Source organism: Pseudorasbora parva, chromosome 3 (assembly GCF_024679245.1).
Source record: "Pseudorasbora parva isolate DD20220531a chromosome 3, ASM2467924v1, whole genome shotgun sequence".
Lineage (NCBI taxonomy): Eukaryota > Metazoa > Chordata > Actinopteri > Cypriniformes > Gobionidae > Pseudorasbora > Pseudorasbora parva.
The window spans coordinates 19,812,011-19,838,159 of NC_090174.1; the positions used below are offsets into that span (position 1 = coordinate 19,812,011).

General features: G+C 41.3%; 1 protein-coding gene across 1 annotated transcript in view; it reads right to left on the reverse strand.

The window, feature by feature from the left end:
• Positions 1-26,149, reverse strand: part of pappab (pregnancy-associated plasma protein A, pappalysin 1b) — a 148,012-nt gene that overhangs the window by 103,875 nt on the left and 17,988 nt on the right. The window contains 5 exon segments of the mRNA XM_067438025.1: positions 2,460-2,961; positions 9,051-9,172; positions 11,471-11,663; positions 12,099-12,392; positions 13,625-13,770. Coding sequence (XP_067294126.1) covers positions 2,460-2,961; positions 9,051-9,172; positions 11,471-11,663; positions 12,099-12,392; positions 13,625-13,770 — 1,257 coding nt within the window.

The window sequence follows — 26,149 nt, forward strand, 5'->3', positions numbered from 1 at the left end:
CATTTTTTGGGATTTCCACCTGGATTTAGCCTACCCAAATTGAAAAAGCTTCCCATACACACATACAGTGCTCTAAGTTCAAAATTTTGGTGTCATTTTACAGGAAACCCAAGTTACATAAAACACTGCTAAAAGTCATAAACATGTAAGTATATGTTGTCTAAGCTGTAATAACGCCCCCAAAATGTAGGCGCTTTTAGATTAAATTCATTTTTGAAAGTGTGTAACTCAAGCCCTGTGGGCTCTATGACCCTGCAGACAGTTTGGGCTATTTTCGCTAAATTCCAGAAAATAGTTAGCCTGGATGCCAGCCGAAATTAGCCCCGCCCACAATTTTTTTAGGTCGGGCAGTTCGGTCTGGCCTTGCTTCATAGAGGAGTAATTATCCCCGAACAGAAACTGTTCTTACCAATGAAATCATCCACGCGTGCAGACAGGGTTGCCAAGTTTTTACAACAAAACCCGCCAACTACTAGCCCAAAACAATAGCTTCTCGTGGGGATTCAACCTGCGGACATATAGAAAACAACCCGCGGTGGAAAAAATGTGGACTTGGCAACACAGTGCAGTTGAACCATGTTGACATTTGACAATGCGTCGCTTCGTTGCTCTGATTGGTTGTAGGTCTATCCAATTGATGTCTTTCCTGGTTCGGTTGAAACACGCCCCATAATCACAGCCCAATGGAGCAGTTTCAGACTCATATTCTGACTAGAATTGAGTATGACAACATCAGGCTAGAAATTAGTGGGAAAAAAAAGAAGTTTGTCTGTGTCATGTTGTATGCAAGATTTATTCAAATGGATCTGAAGGGATGAACCCCCTCTTTTCCCCCCTTCTCCCCCTCCCCTTACCCTGCTACCCCCCTCCACCACCCATCCCACCACCATATACAGTGATATAAATGCAATATCCCTGTTTTATTAATTATACATGCTGGAAACAGCCCAAACTGTCTGCAGGGTCCTAGAGCACACAGGGCCTGAGTTACACACTTTCAAAAATTAATTTATATATACACTGTAAAAAAAAAAAAAATGTTTTTTGTTGGTTTAACTTAAAAAAAAGTAAGTAACCTGGTTGCCTTAAAATTTTGAGTTTATTGAAATTGAAAATTTGAGTTGCTACAATGAAGGAAATAAGTAGAAACTCAAAATATTATTGTATATGAACCACATAAAAAAAATTGATAAATCATGAAAATAGCACTATTTGGCATGTTTCACTGCCTCATCAGAAATAAAACACACAAAATTACCCAATATGCTTAACTAAATCTTTTAATAATATTTTAATAAAAGTTGTCGAATCTCAAAAAATGTTCATTGTATAAACTCAAAATTGTAATTTCAATGAACTCAAAATTTTAAGACAACCAGGTAACTTTTTTCAAAATAATATTAATAATTTACAGTGTAAAAATCAAAAAGCGCCAAAAATTTTTGGGGGGTTATAACAGCTTAGACAACATGTACTTACATGTTTATCACTTTTAGCAGTGCTTTATGTAACTTTAAAGGGTTTCCTGTAAAATGACACCAACATTTTGAACCTAGACCACTGTATGTGTGTATGGGAGGCTTTTCAATTTGGGTAGGCCAAATCCAGGTGGAAATGGTACCAGAGTAATTTAGTGTAAATACATGACTTTGTGTAAAACAAATGCCAAAGTGATGCATATCTCCAGAAAGTAGAGACTCTAAGCTTATATGACATCATAGCTCCTCCACAGACATTTAAAATTGAAAGTATATACATGATGTCATTCCCGACCCTGTACAGGGTCCACAGGGTTTAAGTGGGTAAGGGTGTATATTTTTGTGATGCATATTTGGGATACAGGATTTGCAGTTTTCAGAGTCAAATGTTCACATTATATTTTGGTTGCATTTATGAGTTCATCTGTAGTCCCCTTATATTTTGGTTGCCAAGGGACTACAGATGAAAATAAGCTCTCTAGCTAACTCTGATGCATTTACATTTTGAGTGTAAAACAAAAAATGTTAATTAATGTGCATTGTCCCTTTTAAATAAACAATACAAAAAAAAAAGTTAATAAAAATGTAACGTGTTGTGTACAATAGGCACATAACATTGTAATATCGATATAAAATATATAAAATACATATCAAATTATAATCAAATAATATTCGTATCACAGCCTGTTTTGAGGTATACTGCAAATGTCGTTTCCCTGGCTAAGAGAATGAATTTCAAATCCGGGGTTACTGTCATTAACTAGAACTAAAACTATTACAACTTTTTGTTAACTAATGAAGCTGAAGGCAACATTTCTCATTTTTGTTCGGTTCAATTTGAAGCGCAAAATTTGAACTTTAACTGAAAATTAAATACATAAAAACGAAAACATTAAAAACATTATAAAACTCAAAAATATAAAAATAAACACTAATAACACTGTATTGTAATAACAGCTGATTTACACCCATATTCCTTACCTGTCCACATATTTCAGAGTGGGTTCCTGAAGGATCAGCCCATGTGGTGAGTGTGTGAACGGTGGCTGGCGAATCAGTCTATAGCGTAGAGGATGACACGATCGGCACAAAGGATTGTCTGGCTTTGAGGCGAGCAATGTGGCGTCGATTTCCAAATGCTGCTCCATGGTGAAGAACTGCACCCCATACACCTCTTCTTTCACGTCTAGCTTCAGGGTTAATGGTGTGTCACAGAACACATACTGTGGACCCAGCGAGATGTTGTTACCACTAAGGGTCAGCAGAAGGATGTCGTGGATTGCAGGCAGTCCAGTGTCCTCTGGAGAGAAGAAGGTGACCCAAACGGTAAGGGAGTCAGGTACTAGAGGATAGGCAAACTCAAGCTGGAGCATACAGCCTTGGGGTGGACAAGACGCTGAGCCAACACTACTCGAGTCTAGGCCGGCGTTGGGGCTCCAAGTGCTGACACTCGCTTCGCAGGCCTGCTCTACATCTGGTGGACCTAAAAACCAAAGCAAAGGAAGAAAAACATGTGGAGCAACATATTTCAAACTTGGTAGCACACACAATAAAATCACATTATTTGCCCTTTAACACTGTGAAGTTATGAGAGTATAATGATGCGAACAAATTATTAATGAAAGTTATGGTAAAATTGGCAGCTTTGGTTGCCAGAACTTTAACATAAAAACTATGGTATCAACATTTTAGGTTTCACGGATCTGAACCTAAATTTACAGTAAAAAACCCTGCATATAATATAAAATCACACTTTACTGCTCTGTTTTGTACATGTAAAATGTACTGATAACCAACTCAATAATACAGACAGTAAAAACGACAGTTGATGAGTGAGAGTTTATCAGAAGGTATAATATACAGAAGGTGCACAGAATGACATACACAAATACAAAACTCAAGGTAACACATCATATTTTTTTGTATTTATTTTTCCGTATTAGTTAAAATGTGTATTTTGTGTTTTGGAGGTCACGATTAAATTGGGATGCAGGATTTGTCACTGTGGCAAGGTGAACAAGCGAGAGACATGGGAGGAGCGATTGCGTACGGGATTGCGAAAGAGCGTCACCTGCAAGTCACACCTGTCTCGAGTCCTCTCATGAGGAAGCTCGGAGGCATATAAGGACGAGCGACACCAGTCAAGGAAGAGAGAGGACCAGGCCTGGATTTTATGTTGAGTTTTGTTTATGGTTTGTTATGTGTGTGCGGAGAGTCATCCATGAGGGGCTGCCCGCGGTTTACTTTCATTTTGTTTATTTTTATTTTGAATCAAAGTTGTTTAATGTTCTCCGGTTCCTGCCTCCTTCCTTCCCATCTACAAACGCTGTTACAGTCAATTTCAAAGTTCAGTTAAATGTTAATTTAATATATCTAAAAAACTAACAAGAAACATAATTATTTAAAAAAAAAAAACTAAATAAAAACCTTAAAGTCTTATGCAGGGAATGAAAATATCAGTTTATGGATTTTCACTCTAAATTATAAGATGACATTTCGCTTTTACTTCCAAAATCTGAACATTATTTTAATGTAAATCTACTTAAAATGTAGCCTGACAAGCCCGACCCACATCAAGATGTTTGGTCTGGAAACTCACCATAGACAGGGCTCAATCCGAGGGGCGGGATAAACGGTTGTCTTTCAAACTCCCTCTGCACGCGATAGGATAGCGCTACAACCAACCAGAACAACATGAAGAGGAGCTAGTTGACAGATTAAACTTTCGCCGTATCCGGTCGGCAAAACTCAGAACACATCTTCCCTTTTTAAGAATAAGTTCAGTGTTGTTCTTTGTTCTTTTCTCAGAGAAAAGCTTAACTCCAAGTCTTCCAGATTTGCGGTAAAAGCTGATTCGAAAGAACGCCATTCGCCAGCTTCTGTATTTACTAGTAGCACGCAAGAGCAACTCTGCCATCATCATGTTAAGCCCCGCCCACCAACTCTACGATGTGATTGGCCCAACCAGAGTTTGGTTTTTACAGCTCAGACATGTATTGAAAGATTGCCAGATGATACCAGCGGGAGATTAGATTTGCTGCCGCTAGGGTGCGTCTAGATTTCTAGGGTACTTAAAATGTCCTTTTATATCTATTAAAGGTTTGAACCATATAAGTAGGGTAAACCCAGCCTGATCTGCTGGCGATTTGATTTCGCCCTGCAACTCAATCTGGAAACCTGTATATTAATTTATCCTGCTTCGGTTACACTTTTGTGGAAACCAATCACAGACTGGCTTATCCACCTAGAGCACTATTAGCGGGTTTAACACAATAACAGATAGAGAAGCGATGGGTCGTTGCCTGTTGATCATGCCTCTTGTGGTCTGATTGGTTGAAGGACTATCCAATTGCGTACAGTCATTTGAAATATGCTCGTTTATCACATCTCTTGTGCGGTAGCAAATACAGAGCAGACTCCCCAGACCAATGTTCAATCTTAAATGGGGCTTGCTCTGGTGATAGCCAGACAGTCATATAAAGATACTTTTTGTTAACTTATTAACAGGTTTTTACAGTAGTATTTTAACAGAATTTTACTGTTCTTTTTTTTTTTACACTATAGCGTGTTTGCCAGAGAATTGCTATGTGATTGAAAACCCTTCAACCTAAGAATGACCAATTGTAATCCTGATGTTTGCCTTAGCAACCACCGCTAATTATTTACAGATGAACAAAAAAGACTAAAAGAATCCCGAATGATATCAATTGCAGTGAGTTCTGCCATTACATACCATTATTGGGTTCTTGGATTAATGAATGACATTTCGAAAACAAACAAACAGTTTCTAAGAAGGCCAAATTATGTTCTTCAGTGAGATGGCAGGAGGTCATGGGGAGAATTCTGGCCCTGGGCCCAGTTTTTCCTTTTTAGAAACTGTCAAGAGGTCATTGTGAGGCAGCTGAAGGGGGATGGGACCGGAGAGGGGGTGAGCTTGACAGGGAGGCCCCACTGACGCTCTGGAGGAAAATGTACTTAAAACGAGACCTACAGCAGTGGCGACCAGCTACAAGCTTGCTGCTATGCTAAGTAAAAATAATAAATATTTTTAATATAATGATGAGTTTCTGTGGAGCATTATTTATTTGATTCCAGAAACTTTTGTTGACATGCCGAACAAAGTCACTGTGGACAGCTTAAATAATCTCAATAATCAAGCAGATGAGAATGGTCCTTCATGGCAACTGACTTGTTGCCTCACTGCTTTATCAGGCAGCAACTTTGCAGTCAGACAAAACTGATTTCGAACAGACTTCTGAGTCAGCGTAATGGTGACCTGTAATGACCTACAGCAAAACAGAGAGAGCTTGTTGACAACTAAGCAATTATTTCATTTCTACAATAGTAAATTCTTGCTAGAAATTACATCAAAAGTGGAATATGTTATACATACATATATTTACACACAAACTGATCACCAATTGCAACTTTTAGATGCCATCTTTATTTTTTAGCTCAACTGTCAAAGAATGGAATGCACGGGATTGTGGGATACCAAAGGTAGAAAAGGATATATCTGTGGTGCCTTTAAAAATGAATCACATGAAAGTATCAGGAGACAGGACTGTGCTAACATTGTATTCGGACGTGCCCTTTATGCCTTCCTAGATCTGGGAAAGCTTAAAACTTATTTTTAAAACACCACTAAAAGATGCAAACAATAACTTTTAATTACTTTCATAAACTTTCATGCAGTGTGTAATATCGGAACAGCAGATAAACTCAGATATCTGCTGAATAGCATATATATATTTTTATTTTATTTTAATTAACCAAACCTAATTAACTAAAATGTGGATAAATATGCTAATATTCTCTCATATTCTCTGATATTCCCCTGTGGAGAATTCTAGAAGATACCCAGGGACTCTCATGTTATACCTTTGAATTGTATATCTGTGCTGCTTTTATTTATTTTCCATTACCATTAGCTGTTTCTGCCAGTTAGTGTTAGTGTAAACTAGTGTAATCTCACTGTGCATCTTGTAATTTGAAAAATGCATAAAAACATAAACAAAAAAAAATATGTTTGTGCCATCTTTCACGTCTATATTTGTATAAGAATTTTATGACATTTTATGACATTTATACATTTTTAAGTGTGGCTTAAGTGTCCCTTTTTGGGGCCACTGTTGCTTTTATAATGTTGGTTTTTGATTTGACTTGTTGCATGACGAATGGAAAAAGGTGAGGTAAAAGCTTCTTTAGAGTTTATTTTGGTTGACCTTCAGTCAAGCATCATTTGTAGTCTGACTGCAAGTTAAATGACAAATGGAAAAAGAGTTGGGCAAAAGTTTTGTTAATGTTTATTTGGTTGACCTCAGCCAAGCATCTAGGTAACCTCGCACGTCTGACTCTGATATCACGTTGTTCTAGGGTGGGTATTTGTTTCTCAGTTAGATGGCCAAAACAAACTGGGATGTTCTGAAACTAGATGCATTTTCATAGTATCAAATGCACATTTTTTTGCAAAATGTCTCCCACATAGGTCCCCCATGTACCTTAGCTGCTGATCAAGGGAATATTAGAAGAAATATTAGATGGAAATGGGAGAAAGGACAAAGCCAGAAATAGTGCAAGCCATCAAGCAGAACTGGACTTTCCAAAACAAACCAATAAGTTAAATCAAAAGCCTTGCATTAACTCACATCAAACGAACCAAACATTTGCAGTGTTAAAAAAAAAGAAGAAGAAAAAATACACTTGAAGATTATTGATAGCCATACTGGAAACACTTGCCCATCATTAAAGATCATTGACACAATCGGGAACTGATCAATGGGGACACAGCAGACAAACATAGCATTGAGGTAAGAGTGGGACAGAGAAAAAAGTCATTCCTAGCATTCCTGGTTTTGTGTCTCACATTCATTCTCATCTTCTTCATGTTTTCAGTCAACTGTGGGATCCTTCTCATGAGCACAAGAAACCACAGAGTAATTTGCGTAGCAAATCGAGTTGACTTTGCACAGCTCTTTCGCATCCATCTATTTATTGTGCCAGTGTTGTTCTTTTCTTGAATTCCAGCAACACGATAAGGGCAACCCTGCCATAATGCTTGTTTCCAGAAAGTCAAATAAGGACACTTGAACGGGGGGAGGCGATTGTTTTTTTAACCTAGATGATCGAGGAAAGGGGGCATGTTTTAGATGAGGTGTGCACTGCAGGCAGGTGATTTTCAGAGAGCGGTAAGGGCAGAGGTTCAAGCCAGCTGCAGGTCGTCAAAGTCAGGTTTTGTATCCGACTGTAAACAGTGGAAAGATGGCCCGGGCAATGGAGTACATCAGGGAATTCATCCAACTGCAAAGCATAGTTAAAGCGCTGTGGCCATGGCAAGCCTGGGCATGCCTTCTCAGCTGACTGCGTGTAGCCTCTGCTGGGCCAACTTGGCTTTGAGGGATGCAAGCATGCACTTACGGCCGTACCCGCCACAAGTCTGACTCACCCATTTTTAAAAGCAACCCAAATGAAGTGATTAAGTAATTAAACAGAAAAACAGCCGGCCTCTGGAATGTAGGTCTCTGAAGTTGTTTTCAACATTTCAATGTCAAGTCCAATTCCCTTTTTCAAGAGCTTTTTGCGGTTCAAGCTAAAATAGTGGGCATATGTCATGGCCGTTAGGGCCTAGAGCTTTTCCTGAGTGCTTAGGTAAGTTATAGAAATAATTTATAATTCATACTTATAATAAAATACACAAATAACAACCGATTTTTTTATATATATAAATTTCCTTAGAATTCTGATAAGAATAGCCTGACTATGTCAATTTGGCTTCGTTCTGTGATACCGGATCAAAGGTTGAACTACGAGGGCAAGATCATTGATACAGCGCAGGAAAACATGACTCATTCCCAGTGGTAAAAAACATTCATTTATGTGCACAAAGCTCTATGGACCAATTCTTCCATATGTCCACATTTTTCTTGCCTTAAAATAAACACATGAGAAAATCGAAATTTATGACAACCCCTATGACTAATTTTTTCCACACTTTTTAGTTCTTCTCCTCATAGATTACTTTGCTGTTCCATCCAATATTGGCCTCACTTGGCAACCTGCATTGGGTGCAATGCTTTAATCATTTATCCCACTCAATAAAACTGCACATTAATGGTTTTGAACGGCACTCTCCAATTGAACACAATTTCCAAGTGTCAACAGAAACAGGTTCCTTTCACTTTGCCAAAGCAGTCAGCTTAAATCCAAACAGGAATCCTCCAAAAATGGTTCAAGTAGGCCACTAACAAAACCATTAAATGGCTTGTAAGTCTCATCATATGCAATGTAAATTATTATGGCTTAATGTCATGGTGAATTCAACCGTTTAAATCTTACTACGCTTTTGTTATGCTCCAGAGAAGTTGACAGCACTCCAATAAAATGTTACAAAGCTATCAGTTAAATCAATAATTTAATAAAAAAAATATTCTACCTTTGATCTTCCTGGGCTAGTCAGACAGCTATCAAAAAGTCTGACTTCAAAATGCACAATAGTCAAACCAAGAAGGCATCCATTGTTAGGATTTTGCATAATATGAAGTCTAAGGATTCATTAGCACTATTGGGTCCTACCTTCCGCTTCACGGGGGCTCCAGTGGCCGGAGGGGGCGCAGGGTCTAGGAGAGGACGAGTTCGAGGCATACTGCAGGAGCACTCCAACTTCAGTACATCTGTCACAAATTGATCCCACTTCTCTAGGAAATCAACAGACAGCCAAAGTAGCAACTTAGACACAGCAAAACCACAAATTATTTTTAAGTTACACTTTATTTTAAGGTGATATAGTTACATTGTGCTTACTCAAATAAGTACTCATTTTATGGTCATGTAGTTAATATTAATTAACTACATACACAGTTATGGTTATGGTTTTGTTTAGGAGTAGTTGCTTTATTATAGTTATAACAGAACATAATTACAAGTTGTAATTATGTTCTGTTGTAACTATAGTAAGTACATGTAGTAACATGTAACTACGTCACCTAAAACTGAAGCAGTACCATCTTTTATAACTTCTTGATGCCTTTAAAATTGATAAAACCGTTGAGAGAAATGCTATGGTGATGAGAAAGAAATTGCCCATTACAACTTCAGCCTTTGGCTGGCACGTGCACTGCAATACATAAACTTTAATTGTTATTGACATGATTGACCTTGACTTGTTTAGCATCTCACCGTTAATTTTTATTGAGGTAGTTTCATAATATAACCGTTTCTGGAATTAACTAATAAAACCTAATGAAACTTATGAAAATTAACAACTGAAACACGTCTTAAAGGGACTTAAAACATCACTTTCTCATAGTAGTGTAAATAGTTTTCTATCAGGTTTCTCTTTTCTACAATGATTATCATTTGTTTAATATTAGGCACTTTTCATGATTACAGCATTGAGTAATGTTACTAAAGGAGGAGCTTAGCCTTTATAAAATGCTGAGTTTCAAGGTTAAACTAAATGTTATATATTTTTATTTATTTTAATTTTCTTTGAGATATAAATGAAAACTCTTTTGTTAGGACATTTTAAAGTTTAAAAACTCAGATATTTGTTTGATTTTGTAATTTTCTAGAAATGAACATTAAACTTCAAATCATCAAAAGAACAAATAATTTTTTTTTTTTTAAACTACATCAGACTGGGTAACAGGTTTAAGAGGTTAAACTAGATTAAGACGTAACTCATTAGAAGCTAGCTTGCTTTGAACTAAATTACACATTCACATCTTTTCTTAAATATTTTTTTGAAGGATAAGTTTTTCTTTATATACACTGTTTAAGCATAACATTATGACCACTGACATGAAGTGAATAACACTGATTATCTGTTCATCACAGCAACTATTAGTGGGTGGGATATATCTAGTAGCAAGTGAACATTTTGCCCTCAAAGTGGATGTGTTAGAAGCAGGGAAATTGGGCAGGCATAAGGATTTAAGGATAAGGATCTGCAGTGGTCAGTATCTATCAAAAGTTTTTCATGGAAGGAACAGTGGTGAAGCAGCAACAGGCTGGCCCGTGTGGTCTGATCAAAGACAAGATGCTGTAGCTCAAATTGCTCAAGAAGTTAATGCTGGTTCTGGTAGAAAGGTGTCAGAATTCACAGTGCATCGCAGATTGTTGCATATTGGGCTTGCAGACCAGTCAGGGTGCCCATGCTGACCCCTGTCCACTGAAACCACCAACAGTGAGCATCAGAACTGGACCACGGAGCAATGGAAGAAGGTGGCCTGGTCTGATGAACCACTTTCTCTTACATCGCATGGATGTCCGGGTGTGTGTGCATTGCTTACCTGGGGAACACATGGCACAAAGGCAAACAGACAGAGGCAGTGCTTTGGGCAAAGTTCTGATGGGAAAACTTGGGTCCTGCCATCCATGTGGATGTTACTTTGATACGTATCACCTACCTAAGCATTGTTGCAGACCATGTACACCCTTTCATGGAAACAGTAGTCATTTGTGGCTGTGGCCTCTTTCAGCAAGATAATGCTTCCTGCCACAAAGCAAAAATGGTTCATGAAAGGTATGAGTAGCACAACAATGAGTTTGAGGTGTTGAATTGGCCTCCAAATTCCCCAGATCTCAATCCAATCGAGTATCTGTGGGATGTGAGAAACAAACTAATCTGATCCATGGAGGCCCCACCTCACAACGTTCAGGACTTAAAGGATCTGCTGCTAACATCTTGGTGCCAGATACCAGAGCACACAGGGGTCTAGTAGAGTCCATGCCTCTATGGGTCATGGCTGTTTTGGCAGCAAAATGGGGACCAACACAATATTAGGTCATAATGCTATGCCTAATTGGTGTATTTTAATTTTAATTTTCTTCTCAATAACTTCTCAATATGTTACTTCACCCCCAAAAAAGTTAACTTTATGGGTTTACAATTTTTTTGTTCACCAATTCATACATATTTTAATAAATAGGTTATTGGTTATTTAAAATGAATAATATATCTAGGAATAGTTTTGGCTCCTATTTCTTTTCACCTGTCTAAGTAATGACCAGTGAGGGCAGGAAACCACTCCAGGGTAAGAGAGTCTTGGTCCTGCGATGTTACTCGAGGAGGTAGAGGAACAGGAGCTGGTTTACTGCCAGGTCTCCAAGACTGGTAGATCAGATCTAGGTAACAGTGCATCCGAGCCACCTGGTTCAGCGTGAAGGAATCTGTGCAGTCATCATCTTTATGGGAACAAAATGAACAAAGAAATGTTACACAGATGTTACACTCATTTTAAATCAATTTCACAAATGTCCTGTCAGAATCAGCATGAAAATGCTAAAACAAGTCTATAGAAAATCTTCAACCTAATGGACATTGGCCCTGTCCCAAATGGCACACTTCATGTGCACTTTCGGTCTTGTGGACTTGTCCGTTAAGTCCACAAGACCGCAGAGTGTCCCATTCGTCATTTAAGCTTAAAGAAGTGTGCTCTTTGCAGCTGCTGTGCGCCCTTGATGCGCACTTTAGCTGAGCTGAGTTTGTGAGCTACGCAAAGGACTCCAACCCGACAGTTAAAGCGGCATTATGTGGTGAAAGTGCGTACTCAGAGGAAGACCGTGAGGGTTTAGGGTGCCATTTGGGATAGGGACATTGACAATTGATATATATCTTACCAGCATAGCTCATGTAATTGTTGAAGGGGGTGTTTGTGAAATGACGTCTGCCACAGGTATCATTGCCTGGCTCAGGATCTCTGCAGTACTTGTACTTGGGCGTAGGATTGGTATCTGCACACAGATCTCCTGTCTCAAGAGAGGGTTCAGTCTCCAAGCAGGCATCGTTACAGGACTCCACCTCTGAGATTCCCCTGAAGACATGGTACAGTCCGAGGCTGTGGCCAATCTCATGGATCATGGTGTGAGTGTGGCCAAACGTACCATAAAATGAAGGGTTTAATACAATCCCACCTCAAAAGAGACAGAGCAAGAACAGGTATCATAAGAATCATCTCCTTTTTTTGCATCAGCTCATTTTGGAACATTGGAATGTCTTTTTTCTGATGACAAAAAGTTGACAGGAAATAATAATTTGGACTCAACCCTGTAGGAAAACTGTATGTGCAATGTATATTATGAGAAAAGTGTTTTTGACCTTAAAGGTGGGGTAAGTGCTATCTGGTAACCGTTGTTGGTATTTCAAATCACCAAAACAAACATGCCCCCACCCCCAAAAGGGTCTCGCCCCTATTTTGATAGCGCCGCCCGACTATGGCAGAATCTCTGTGTATCTAATCCAGGTCGAATATTCAATGAAAAGGTAATCCCTTCTATCACAAAAACACAAACCGTTCTTTCCAACAACTCGATAGCACACGAGCAAGACAGTCCAACTAACGAACATATTACAATTATGACAAGATTAGAATTACAGCAATCTCAAAAAACAAACACAAACCGTTCTCATTAACAACTCTATAGCATGAGCCGACAGTCCAACTAACGACACATTACAATTATGACAAGATTAGAGATAGCGTTCAAACTGTTCTCATGAACAACTCTATAGAACACAAGCAGGACAGTCCAGCTAACGACATATTACAATTATGACTGGATAAGGGTTATATAGATCATGAAAAGAGTAAGCAAACATATATTAGGAGTATAGTATCTTACTTGTCGGAGACATTGTGTGAGCTTATGCTTGAAGCACACAGTGAGGAGATTTAGATGCTCCATATGGTGTGGAAATGAACAGGTCTTTATCATTGCTGAAGTGAGACACAATACGATCGCAAATGGACTAACAAGCGAACATGACACACGAGCATAGTCAAGCAGCATATATTAGGCTATTTCTCGGCTAATGTCCGTCATGTGTGACTTGTGTGTTTTGAATAATGACGTGCACAGAGCGAGAGCGAGCGCTCTTCTCACCATCAATAGTAGACACGCCCCTTACCTGCTGATTGGCTACAAGTTTGTTATTATACTCGGCCGGTGTCCTTTTTCTAAAACGGTTTTGAAATAAGACTTACCCCACCTTTATTTGGCACCTATTGTAGGAGTCCTTCAAAACTAAATTAAGAACCTTTAAAATACCATTAGGGGCAGTTTAAAACTAAAAGAAAACTGCACAATACATTATGCTAATCCAATTATAGTTATATATATTTTTAGAGGTGCATGTATTTATTTACCCAAATGTGTTAAAGCTTCTTTATCCCATGGCCAAGTGCCCACACCAGCCACGTCTTCATCAGATGAGTTAGCAAAGAATATGTTCAAGTGTGTGGATCCATCCAAATTCAAAATCTCTTTTAGCTCCTTCACGTTCATGTAAGCCCTGTAAAAAAAGGAGAGACTTTTAACACCACTTATTCAAAACAGGAAATATTCTATATACCTGATACTGTAAACCTATAAACCTGACCTTCAAATAAAATAAAATAAAAAACACAATGGTTTTTCAGACCAATTGACTGAGCTGTCACTTGTCCAGGGCTGTCACATTTCCATAATGAATTCATTTGATGATTGATGTATCCGAACGTATTTGTTAACATGAATGCTAAATAAAGTATTTATGTCACAAGCTTCAAATCGGAACAGATTTTTTGACATGTGCACGCTGCACCAACATACTGAGTTTCCCGCTGTTTAAGTATACTAATCATTCTCCTACATTGCTTATTTCCTTTGTTTAAAAGAACAGACTTAATGCATGTATATTTGCCGGGTGCTAATTTGGAGACAACAAGCACATAAACAGTTTTGCTTATATTATAAACTGTGCTGCTTATATTTATTAAAAACGGCAATATCGATCTTTTATGCTTATTTAAAGTGGTTGCGTAAAATCCATGCGATTACTTCTGTGTGAGCTGTACATCGCTACACTTACATACAATGGGTCTTCTTCCCCTGTAATATGTCTGTAACGTGTTTTAAATGAAGTAATATATGATTGAGAGCTTGTGGGTCTGGATCGAAACAAATAGGGAGATCTATATATTCATGAATCACTGGATACATTTATGATACATTGTACATTTTCTAAATGTCCAATTAAAGGGTGACTATAATGACCACTTTTTAAAGATTTTTTTTTTTATTAAAGGGTTATTTCATCCAAAAAAAAAAAAAATCTGTCAATAATTAATTACCCTAATGTCATTAGACACACGTAAGACCTCCATTCTAGCCTGATGTGGTTATACTCAATTCTAGTCAGAATATGAGTCTGAAACTGCTCCATTGGGCTGTGATTATGGGGCGTGTTTCAACTGAACCAGGAAAGACATCAATTGGATAGACCGACAACCAATCAACGAAGCGACGCATTGTCAAATGTCAACAGAGCTCAACTGCACTGTGTTGTCAAGTCCGTGTTCTTTTCCACGGGCTGTTTTCTATGTCCGCGGGTTTAAGTGGCTATTATGTGATATATAGACCAATGAGTGTGAATTTTAGCAGGCAACCTTGCCAAAATAAAAAATTTTTTTCAACAAAACCAACACAGGTTTTGTTGTAAAAACTTGGCAACCCTGTCTGCACGTGCGCTGAAATAAACGATCTTTGCAGGTGTTGTAAAGTCTAAAAAAAACGTCTAAAGCCCGCCCTGATGATTTCATTGGAGAGTTTCTGTTCGGAGATACTTACTCCTCTATGGATCAAGGCCAGATCGAACCACCCGACCTAAACATTTTGTGGGCGGGGCTAAGTTTGGCCGGCATCCAGGCTACCTCTGTTCATCTTCAGGACACAGATGAAGATATTTTTGTTGAAATACGATGTCTTAGACAGGCTTTCATTGAAACCAATGTCATTTCCTCTCTCAAGACCCATAAAAGAGACTAAAGACGTCGTTAAAAAGTCCATCTCACTACAGTTGCTCTACAAACTCTACAATACTTTGCTCTACAATACTTTTTTATGAAGCGACGAGAATGGTTTTGTGTGCAAATATTCATTCTGTGAGATCAGGTTGGCGGAGCGCCTCCGGTGGACGGTTCACCCAAAAAGTGAAGGTAAACGTACCTGGAGGTACTTATTTCGGGTGTTGCAAAGATGTAGGCAGAGTCACATATTTCCAATGAGCCTGGGTTGCGTTATTTCGTTGTTTTTGCATGCAAAAACTATTCTCATCGCTTCATAAAATAATTGTAGAATCACTGTAGTGAGATGGACTTTGTAACGACGTCTTTAGTGTCTTTTATGGGTCTTGAGAGAGGAAATGACATTGGTGTCAATGAAGGCCTGTCTGAGCCATCGGATTTCAACAAAAATATCTTAATTTGTGTTCCGAAGATGAACAGAGGTCTTACAGGTGTCGAACGACAATAGGTTAAGTAATTCATGACAGAATGTTTATTTTTGGGTGAACTAACCCTTTAATAAAATACAACAGTCTCGGGATAAATACAGAAAATACACAAAGAGCATGCGTGTAAATGTTTGTCAAGAGAAACAGTGCCCTGTAATTTAATGGCCCTGGTGAGGCTGTCACACAGAGTTTGTATTTGGAAGGAAACCTGAGCCCGCTCTGCAGCCAGCGCTAAGGTCAGAGGTCATTGGCCCTGTCTAGTTAGGAATGCATTGTGTCATTTGGATAGTCCCAAACACGTCCCCCTTAAAATGCTTATTATTTCACCTCAAACACACTGGGTATTTTATTCCCATGCAAGCCTTTCCCCTGCAGTGATAACTGTCATGCAAGTCAAACAAAGACAAGCCTCGCTGGAGTGATGAATGCTGGCTTGCTGGAGACATACATTTCCATAAGTACAACAGCATGTAACCATGCATATATTCATATTTGCGCAGACGTATAGTATTTCATATCACCTCCCCGCTAACCTCCTCTGTCTTTACGTGGGAGGCCCCACTTAATTCTCTCAAAACATTTCCCTTTTGAAAAATGCTGGAAACATTTTTTTATACAAGCGGTGCTGAGCTCATACCGCCAAAACTTTTAAATGTAGTAAACACCCACCTCCACTATTCAATGAGACAAAAAAAAAAAAAAAAAAAGCACAGCCAGGTCTCATTCCTCATCTTAAGAGCAACATCTGCTAGCCAGTTCACCGTGAGGACCAATCAAACATGGTATCTGTTGTCATGCTGCTAAACCCAGGGTTAGTCGAGACATTATGAAAATGTATGTATTACTTTGTAGTGCTTTTTGATGTATTAACCTTCCACGGAAGACGCAGGCTTAGGAGACAGGATGACCATTTCCTGGTATTTATTTTCTTGTAAGCCTTATACCAAGGCACTATGTCTTGTAAAGTCATCACTCACTGTCATAAAAGAGAAACACTAGAAGCCTCATGACAGTTCAAAAGAAGAGCAATTCCAGTAAACACACGTCTGGGTTTAAGTATTAGACCACATTTCCAATCAAACACAAAATATATTTCTAAAGCATGTTGGTTATTGTACATCCCATGTACCAATCTGGCACAATATGCTCAGTTCAGTCAACATCTGGATCAAAGAATGATGACATTTCACAACCTACGCTTACACTAAGCGACCTTGAATTGTCTAAATAAATAAACTGATATTTTATACAGTCATCGGTATAAATTATATCTTTTAAATTTCCAAATATTAACTATACCATAAAACATATTCACCATAGAAGAGGTGTTTTTAAGTCATTATATGTATATATCACATTTTACAGTTGACATATTACAGTTGACCCATCTAATACAACTTCTGTGTGAAGGAAAGCAAAGCAGTAGATAATGTTGGTCAAATATGAACAAACAAGGCTGAGAGTGTGATGTTCTAGGCAGAACATTGATGATTAGTTGTGGTGGTGACGTTACAAGCTAACACAGCTGCCAACGAGATGCAGCACAGCGTGGAAACATCTTGTGTGGTAAAGGTCTCAAATAACCTGCCTCATTCCACACATTCAGAAAACAACTCAAAATAGAAATTCTCATTTTATTTATCTTGATCTTATCATTTTAGTCTAGAATGAGCAAAGCTTTTTATTGTTAGGATCACAAAGTTTAAAAAAATATATTTTTTAAGTGATTACATTTTTAGGCAAGATATGCCACACTGCACGCCAATGTCAAAATGATTGAGATGGCCAGTCAAATCAAAGAAGGCGGATCTTACTGTCACTGTCACAACGCAATGAGAGTTTGTGGAAAGATGTAAGTATTAGACAACTCTTTTATGATAGAAATGTTCAGTGACCGAAAGTAAACTAGTGATGCAAACTACTCAATGTTTTATGAAATTTTGTTGTATGTTATCATAATTCATGAAATTCATAATACAACGGGACAAATAACATTTCGCGTTTTTGACATATTGGATATATACGAGATTTAGATTTTTTTTTGTTGCAAATAGTTTACATTGATTACTTCAAAACTACAATTAGACCTTCTTTTACCATTCTTATTAATTTATTCCCAAAATCCTATTTAATCCTTTAATTATTTTTTATAAAAAAATAATAATAATATTAAAGAAATATTAAATAAAAATGTAATTAAATATGAATAATCCAATTTAAAAAGTAACATAAATATTAAATGAATAAGTCTAGTAAACACAGTTTATATTTATAAACCATGTTGGTTAACATTTTTTAAATACCCAAAAAATAGGCACAATATGCTGTCAAAATACTTACTATATATATAATGTAAAAACTAGCTAAAAACATGTGCCAGTTTCTTATAACTTATATACACCACGTGCATGTGAGTGTGTGTGTGTGTGTGTGTGTGTGTGTGTGTGTGTGTGTGTGTGTGTGTGTATGTGTGTGTGTGTGTGTGTGTGTGTGTGTGTGTGTGTGTGTGTGTGTGTGTGTGTGTGTGTGTGTGTGTGTGTGTGTGTGTGTGTGTGTGTGTGTGTGTGTGTTTGTGTGTGTGTGTGTCATAGAATGACGTCATCCTTTTGAAAAAAAAAAAGAAAAAAAGAACAGAAATCAAAAGGAGGCAGAGGTTAGCTTGTGAAACTGTGGAAGCCAGCTCAGGAGAACAGATGATATAAGGTTTCCCTCCTAATAATTTCAGGAATTTCATTATTTCCTATGAAAATATTTGGCTGGCTTTTTGGCTGTACAGAAGGGGGAAAGAGGGTCAGGGAGTTTCATGGCGAGATGAATAAGTCAGCTATAGAGTAAGTGCAAAAAGAGCTTGTTTTTTAAAACGCAGGCCTCTGCTTTAATAAAAGTTCCACTACTGTAGGTCAAAGCCACCTAATCTGAGTTCAATTAAGTTTAATCCACTGGCTTACTTACAAAAACACAACACGAATCAGATGTGGACGTAGGCCTACTACAAAAACAGCAGGCCAAAGTATGCATACGTCCAGCCAAAGTATGCAGGCATCAGTGGTCATGTATTGCACAATGCTGCTCAGGATCATTTGAGGGTTTTTTGCTGAGTAGTGAAGTGGGTGACACTGGCAGTACAACGTTTGAAGCCACATAATGAATCACTAGGCTGACATTCGTGGTGATCACCTTCACGAATGCCAGAATAGTCTGCAAAATAGTCTGGTGCCAATCTCACAGGACAGAACGTCTTAAAAGAGGTCAGCCCATTCACATCTACATATCGACATGTACAGTACAGGCTTGTGTCATGGGAAGGCTGTCCATTAAACGAGAAAAGGGGGGGCAGACGTCACTGCTGATCAGTTCCGCCTGGCTGCACTCAGAGTGCTCCAAGTGGTGTGTTGACGCATTTATATTTAATGCCTATTAAATGCGTGATTATGGCTTCATCCATTTACACCCATGTATTATTCATCTGAATCAGTAAAGACGGCCTTACATCCAGATGTACTGAGTGTGGTTTTGCGTAGAGCTGCTCGGGGCGGGTTGGCATGGCAGTGTTCACCAGTTGGCTGAGAGGGCTATAATTTTCTCAGCCTTTCAGGGATCTTTTCATCAGCTCCAAGTACATAAGAGGAGTGATCAATCATCTATACAATTAGCATCATGCACAACCAGGCGTGAAGTTCACAGGCTCGTGGGATATTTTGTAGCTGACCTCTACAGGAATAATATAATTCACAGACAGTTACCATAAAAGGGACTAGGCGAGAGGATGACTCGTTTATGCAAGGTCTATGAAAAACAGGGGCTGTTTTATATGAAGAAAAGAGAACTGAAATAGATGAAACATTTTTTATGAAAAGAATACAGTAAACAAGACTTTCACTGTAGCCTCTCAGAAGAATGAGCGCAATGTAGAACTTTAGAATATTCCCATGTATGTCTGGGACTGTTTTCCACAGGAAACACCTGCACAAAGTCTTTAAAAACATTCATTTCTGAACTGTATATTCCTAAATCCTCCGTTACGTCCAGATTTTGTCATTTGCTATAGAAATATGTCTAATATATTAAAAAACAAACGTTTTTTAAGACATTTATCAAATTTAATAAAATGGAAATTAATTTACTTATAATTGTAATATTTTATTACACACACACACACACACACACACACACACACACACACACACACACACACACACACACACACACACACACACACACACACACACACACACACACACACACACACACACACACACACACACACACACACACACACCTACACACACACACACACACACAAATCTGTTGAGGCTTAAAAAAACATTCAGAATCCATACAAATCCTCTCAATATTTCAATGCATTTGCGTTCTCACACAAAACTTTTTGCAAAAAAAATATTTCAATGCTTTTATGTTCATATGCATTTATATTCGCTTGCAATTTTTTTGTGATAATATGAGGTGGGAGGAAATACTATACTTCAGTGCTTTTGCGAACAAACGTAAAGTTTCTCTGGGGAATGCAATACTTTCACCATACAATGCAAAACTTTGTTGAGTGAACGCAAAAGCATTGAAATAAAATGTTTAGCTCTGGGCAATCGATTAATCGAGATCAATTGTGATTAATTACATCCCTAATAAAAGTTTGTGTTTGCATAATATATATGTGTGTACTACACACTATCACATCTAAATTTTTCAGTTGGCCAATTGAATTTCTGTGAATTAAATTGCATCAATTCACAGAAATTCAATTTGGACACCTGTACACAATCCTTCATGTATATATTTTAAAAATATTTGCATGTGTATACTGTATATATTTTATCTTATATAGAAATATAAATTTTTGATATATTATTATAACATATTTTTCTTAAAGCTGCAGTTCGTAGCTTTTCCTCTTTGTCGCCATCTCTGTTCGAAAATTGCAATTGCAGTTATTCACAGAATTATCAACTTTACGTGAGACGTTCCTCGGTCGGCACAGCACAGAGGAATCCAATGTTTTGAGGAGAATGTGCGGCTCCGGTGTGGATACTGTAATTCAGAAACACAGACTCTACTGTTTGAAAGTATGACCGACACAATGATGCCAACTGAACACGTACGTAGCTAACAATCAATTTTGTTCTGACCAACTAAGGGGGGAAAAGCATTGCAATAAATCACGATGATTAAATCTGACGATCGTTTTTATCATATCACGTCAAACCATGCAAATTATACTTTTTCAAAATGTTAATCATCAGCAATGCGTGACTACATTTAATGTCCATTAGGGCTACCAGTAGTTTAGTTTCCATTTCTGTAATGTGGAGTAGAGGCGAACTGCTTCCTCTCAGAGATAGCACAAAATAATTGATGTTTACCATAACGCACATAGCAAAACGAGAAGGGCACAGCAAAGAAAACTCTGTAATGGAATGAATTATGCGGAAAAAGTGTGCTACTGTTACATAGCCTAATCAACCATTGAAATGTCTTACCTGTTTAGCAGGAAACAAGCTGAAAAGCCCCTTCAAAACACAGAGTTAACGCTGCCTTTAAAAGCCCTTTTTAACCTTGTTTTCATATCGGCCCGGGTGAAGTCTCTTCTTTCTGTAGACTCTACGAAGTCAGAAGACTTTTGCAATTTACAACGGATGAATCGAAAATGGAGCAATATAACATGCTAAACGGGACTCCTTCTGTATACAGATGTGACGCAATGACGCAAAGATATGCTTGTTGCTGGTTTTATGCTGGTTATGTACTTGCTCAAAAAATTATTTTGAATAATTTTAAACCCCAAAAAGTTACGGACAGCAGCTTTAAATATACATGCACATGTGTGTTTTTATATATACATAATAATTATACCAACACTGTAAAAAATTTCAAGTGCTTTCAACTAATTATTGTTTAGTAACTAAGTTCCATAGATTCTTTTACGTTCACTCAATTTGGTTCTAGAAATTGTTACCTATATTTATATTTTTTAATTGGCTCAAACTTGACTTCAACATTAAAATGTACGTTTGCTCAATTATTTTTAAAGTTAATTGAATTAATAATTTTTAGTTGGCTCAAACTTGACTTCAACTTTAAAATGTATGTTTACTCAACCTGTTCCCTTTCAGTCAGTCACGTTTGACAAAACCGACTTAGAGCGACGAATTGGGATCACTTCTGGGAGCCCCTATCAGCTTCGAGATATAGAAAATGAACATTGGCGTGCGTGCTTTGCACATTGCAATCCCCCCCCCCCCCCCCCCCCCCCCGCTGCGCGGGTATAAAGCGGAAGCAATCGCCACGCACTGTTGTCATTCACTTCGGAGCCGAACGGCGTTGATGAAGCATCTGACTGCCTTCTATCTAGCAAGAGAGAGAGAGAAAGCGTGTGCCGGGGGAAATTGCTCTTGTGTTGGCCAGACGGCACAAGACAGCGCGACCGCGATCTCACTGCTGCAGAGAGAGCTGGTGTTTTCACGGCAAACTGAGCAAATTGCACTACACACATACACACCACACACAGTTGGTTCGGTGGGCGTGTTCCTTTTTCTGGTGAGAGCAGAAAACAGGCTGCACACAAAACCTGTTTATTCTGCTGCAGTCGATCCCTGGGTGCTTCAACACCTAAAAGAGCAAATTTTCCTCACAAAAAGAGCTACACGGTTGACGTGCCGTCCTTTTCAGGATGTCTTTCCACCCGTGCATTTCTGGATGTAATCGTTCCCTGTCGCCCGCTGACAGTCACAAGCGCTGTATCACGTGCCTGGGCTTAGAGCACACTGAGGTGGCGTTTGTTGATAGTTTGTGTTCTCACTGCGGGAACATGACTATCTCTGCGCTTAGGCCGAGACTCGCCTACCTCCGGGAATGTGGAGTCCCACTACCCATAGCTCGATTTAGGTCTATTCCTGCCCAGCAGAATAGACCTACTTTGACGGATGGCCGGGGTGACCTGAGGATCACGGTTAGGGCAAACCTGTCGAGTGAGCCTCTGCGGGACCCTAATCCCTCACAAGCGCTGCAACCGGTGGTGCTTCCGGATGACCCCGTCGGCCCCCCACATGCGCGGCCGACGTTGTCGTTTGGGGCACCCGCGGACGACCAGATGTCAATCGCTGCATTGGAGGGGGAGTTTCAGTCCTCTGGGGATGAAGATTCGCCTGTACTGCCTCCCTCTGGGAGAGTGGCAACGGTCGAGTCGGACCCGGAGTTGACCGCTATGCTTTCCCGGGCCGCCGAAAAGGTCGGGCTTTAGTGGAACCCTCCATCACATCCCGAACCTTCTAGGTTGGATGATTGGTTTCTCGGGACGGGCCGCGCTGGTTCTCAGCGTCCCGCCCGGTGCCTTTCTTCCCGGAGGTGCATGAGGAGCTGATTAGGTCGTGGAAAGCACCGTTTAGCGCCCGTGGGCGACCTGGTGGCTCCTGCCCCCTCACTACTCTTGATGGCGGGCAGGCCAGGGGGTATGAGGGTCTCACGACGGTGGAGCGGGCCGTCGCGATGCAACTGTGTCCGACGTCCGCCTCTAGCTGGCGCAGGGACCCGAAGCTCCCGTCCAGGGCCTGTAGAGTCTCTTCCGGTCTGACCGCGAAGGCCTACAGGTCCTGTGGCCAGGCCGCGTCTGCCCTGCATGCCATGGCGTTGCTTAAGGTGCATCAAGCGCAGGCACTCAAGCACGAGGGTAGTCCTGGCCGAGAGCTCCTCCGGGAGCTCTGGACGGTGGCGGACCTCGCCCTATGGGCGACGAAAACCGCCGCCCGCACTATTGGCCAGGCAATGTCCACTTTGGTGGTCCAGGCTCAACCTGGCCGATATGAGGGAGACCGATAAGACCCGGTTCCCGGACTCCCCTATTTCGTCGGCTGGGTTGTTCGGCGATGCGGTCGAGAGCTTTGCCCAGCAGTTCTCGGCCGCCCAGAAGCAGACGGAGGCCATCCGGCACATCCTGCCCCGGCGGCCCGCTGCTGCCTCCACCCTGCCCGCCGGCAGTAGCACCTCCGCCTGCTCGTCGCCGAGGGCGTCCGACCACCGCCGCCCCCGCTCCCGCCGCAGCCCAGTGGCAGCCTCCACCCGGGCGTAGGCGTGGGGCCGGCCACGGGAAGGACGTCCAACCCGCTCAGGCCGCTGCCAAGCCAGGTGGCAAGTGCCGTCGTAAGAGACCCTGAGACGGGCCACTCAGAGATGGAGGATCCTGCTCGACAGGAAGTGGCAGCAGCACCACTTCCTCCCCCCGGAGGAGGGCCGGGGGGCTCCCTTGTGACAATTACATCTGTCCCACCCCAAACATCTGCCCCAAAACTTCACAAAAAGAGCAGTTTCCAAAATCTCTGGGTGCCAAGAGAGCGCGCTTGGTGGTGTTCAACGCTTTCATGCATTGTCACCCTCAGGCGCCTCTCCAATCGCCAGCAGGGAGCGCGCGGGACGCCCACAGACGACCTCCCCACTGTACCTCGCCCCCTCAGCGGAAGCAGGTAAGTGTTGTCACGAGCATGCAGACCCCACCAAGGGCTGCCTCCCCGCCGTGTGGGTCGGGTCCCTGCATGCCGCTGCGCTGCCCACTGCGGGTATGCCTGTGGTGCAGTAAGTCCTGCTGGTGCAGGCCCCCAGCCCGTCCCGGCTAGCGCAGGCCCCCAGCCCGTCCCGCTGGTTCATTCGCACCACCAGACTCGGCTATGCGATTCAGTTCGCCCAGCGTCCCCCCAAGCTCAGGGGCGTTCTCTTCACCTCTGTGTTGAAGAAGCGTGCCCCGGCACTTCGGGCGGGGATCGCAGTTCTACTGGCAAAGGACGCGACCGAGCTGGTCCCTCCATTTGAAGACCGGCTTTTACAGCCCGTACTTCATTGTATCCAAGAAAAGCGGCGGGTTACGGCCCGATCTTGGACCTGCAGTTCTCGAATCGGTCCCTTCACAGGCTACCATTCAGAACGTTAATGCAGAAACGCATCCTCAGATGCATCCATGATTGGATGCATCTGAGATTGGTCTGCAGCGATCGACCTGAAGGACGCGTACTTTCATACCTTTCATTCCCCTAGAACAGGTATCCGGGCATCCGATTGTCTCCACGGATGCCTCATCCACCGGCTGGAGTGCCACGTACAACGGCTTGTGGTTTCAGGTCTGCAGACGGGGCCTCAACTGCAATGGCACATCAACTGCCTAGAGTTGTTAGCAGTTCGTCTTACCCTGAGCCGTGTCAAGACGCCGCTCCAGGGGAAGCATGTTCTGGTCCGTATGGACAGTACTGTGGTTGTAGCATACATCAACAAACAGGGTGGTCTACGCTTCCGTTGCATGTCGCAACTCGCCCACCACCTCCTGTTATGGAGTCTGAAGTATCTGAGGTCACTTCATGCCACTCACATTCCAGGCCGGCTCAATCGTGCGGCCGACGAGCCCTCACGGCAGCCAGTGCTTCCGGGAGAGTGGAGACTCCATCCCCAGGTGGTCCAGCTGACTTGGAATCACTTCGGGGCCACACAGGTAGACCTGTTTGCCGCCTGGGACACGGCCCATTGCCAGTTGCTTTATTCCCTGACCAAGGGGACCCTCGGCACGGATGCGATGGCACACAGCTGGCCCTGGGGCCTACGCAAATATGTGTTTCACGTTCGCTAGATTATATAGCCTGCGTGTAGAACCAGTATCTTCCTGTGTACTCACTTCTCATAGTCGGTAGCACCGAAGTGCCCGTTCTAGTGTCGGCTTGCTGTGCCACTCCCTTCCTTATGGAACGGATAAGTGCCTTTATATGCTCCAGTCAAGTTCCCCAGAATGGCGAACCCTGTCGAGTCCTCCGCAACCCTGTGGCAGTCAGACGTGGCGGAGTGTCTGATGCCAGCTCTAACACTCGTATGCAGTGTGGAACTTGTGTTAGGCTGGGTTCCATATGTAGTGACCCCCACGGCGGTCCCATATGTGTATTCTCCACGGTACGGCTCCCTATGGCGAGCTCATGTCTTTCCCTTGGCAGAGCCCACTCTGCCGTCTCAGTGCGGTGATTGTCCCCCGCCCAACATGGCCGGGGCCACCCCTGGGACTCCCGTATGTAGTACTGCCCACGGCCAGTCCATACGTGTAATTCCACACGTTATCTCCTTCGGGAGAGTGTGGCTTCAGCAGCGGCTTCCAGGGGCACGCTTCCCAGCGTTATCCAATAGTTCACTGATTGGGTCTTGTGGGATGGCAGTGTGACTCTCCCCGCCCATTGAGACAGGGTCCGAGGGACTCCCGCAGGATGCTGTAAGTGGTAGTAACTGTGGCGTTTTCCATAGGGATCCCAATTCGTCGGTCTAAGTCTGACGTACGTCGAACGTGACCAACTGAAAGGGAACGTCTCCGTTATGTATGTAACCCTCGTTCCCTGAAGGAGGGAAAGGAGACGTACGTCCCGTCTCC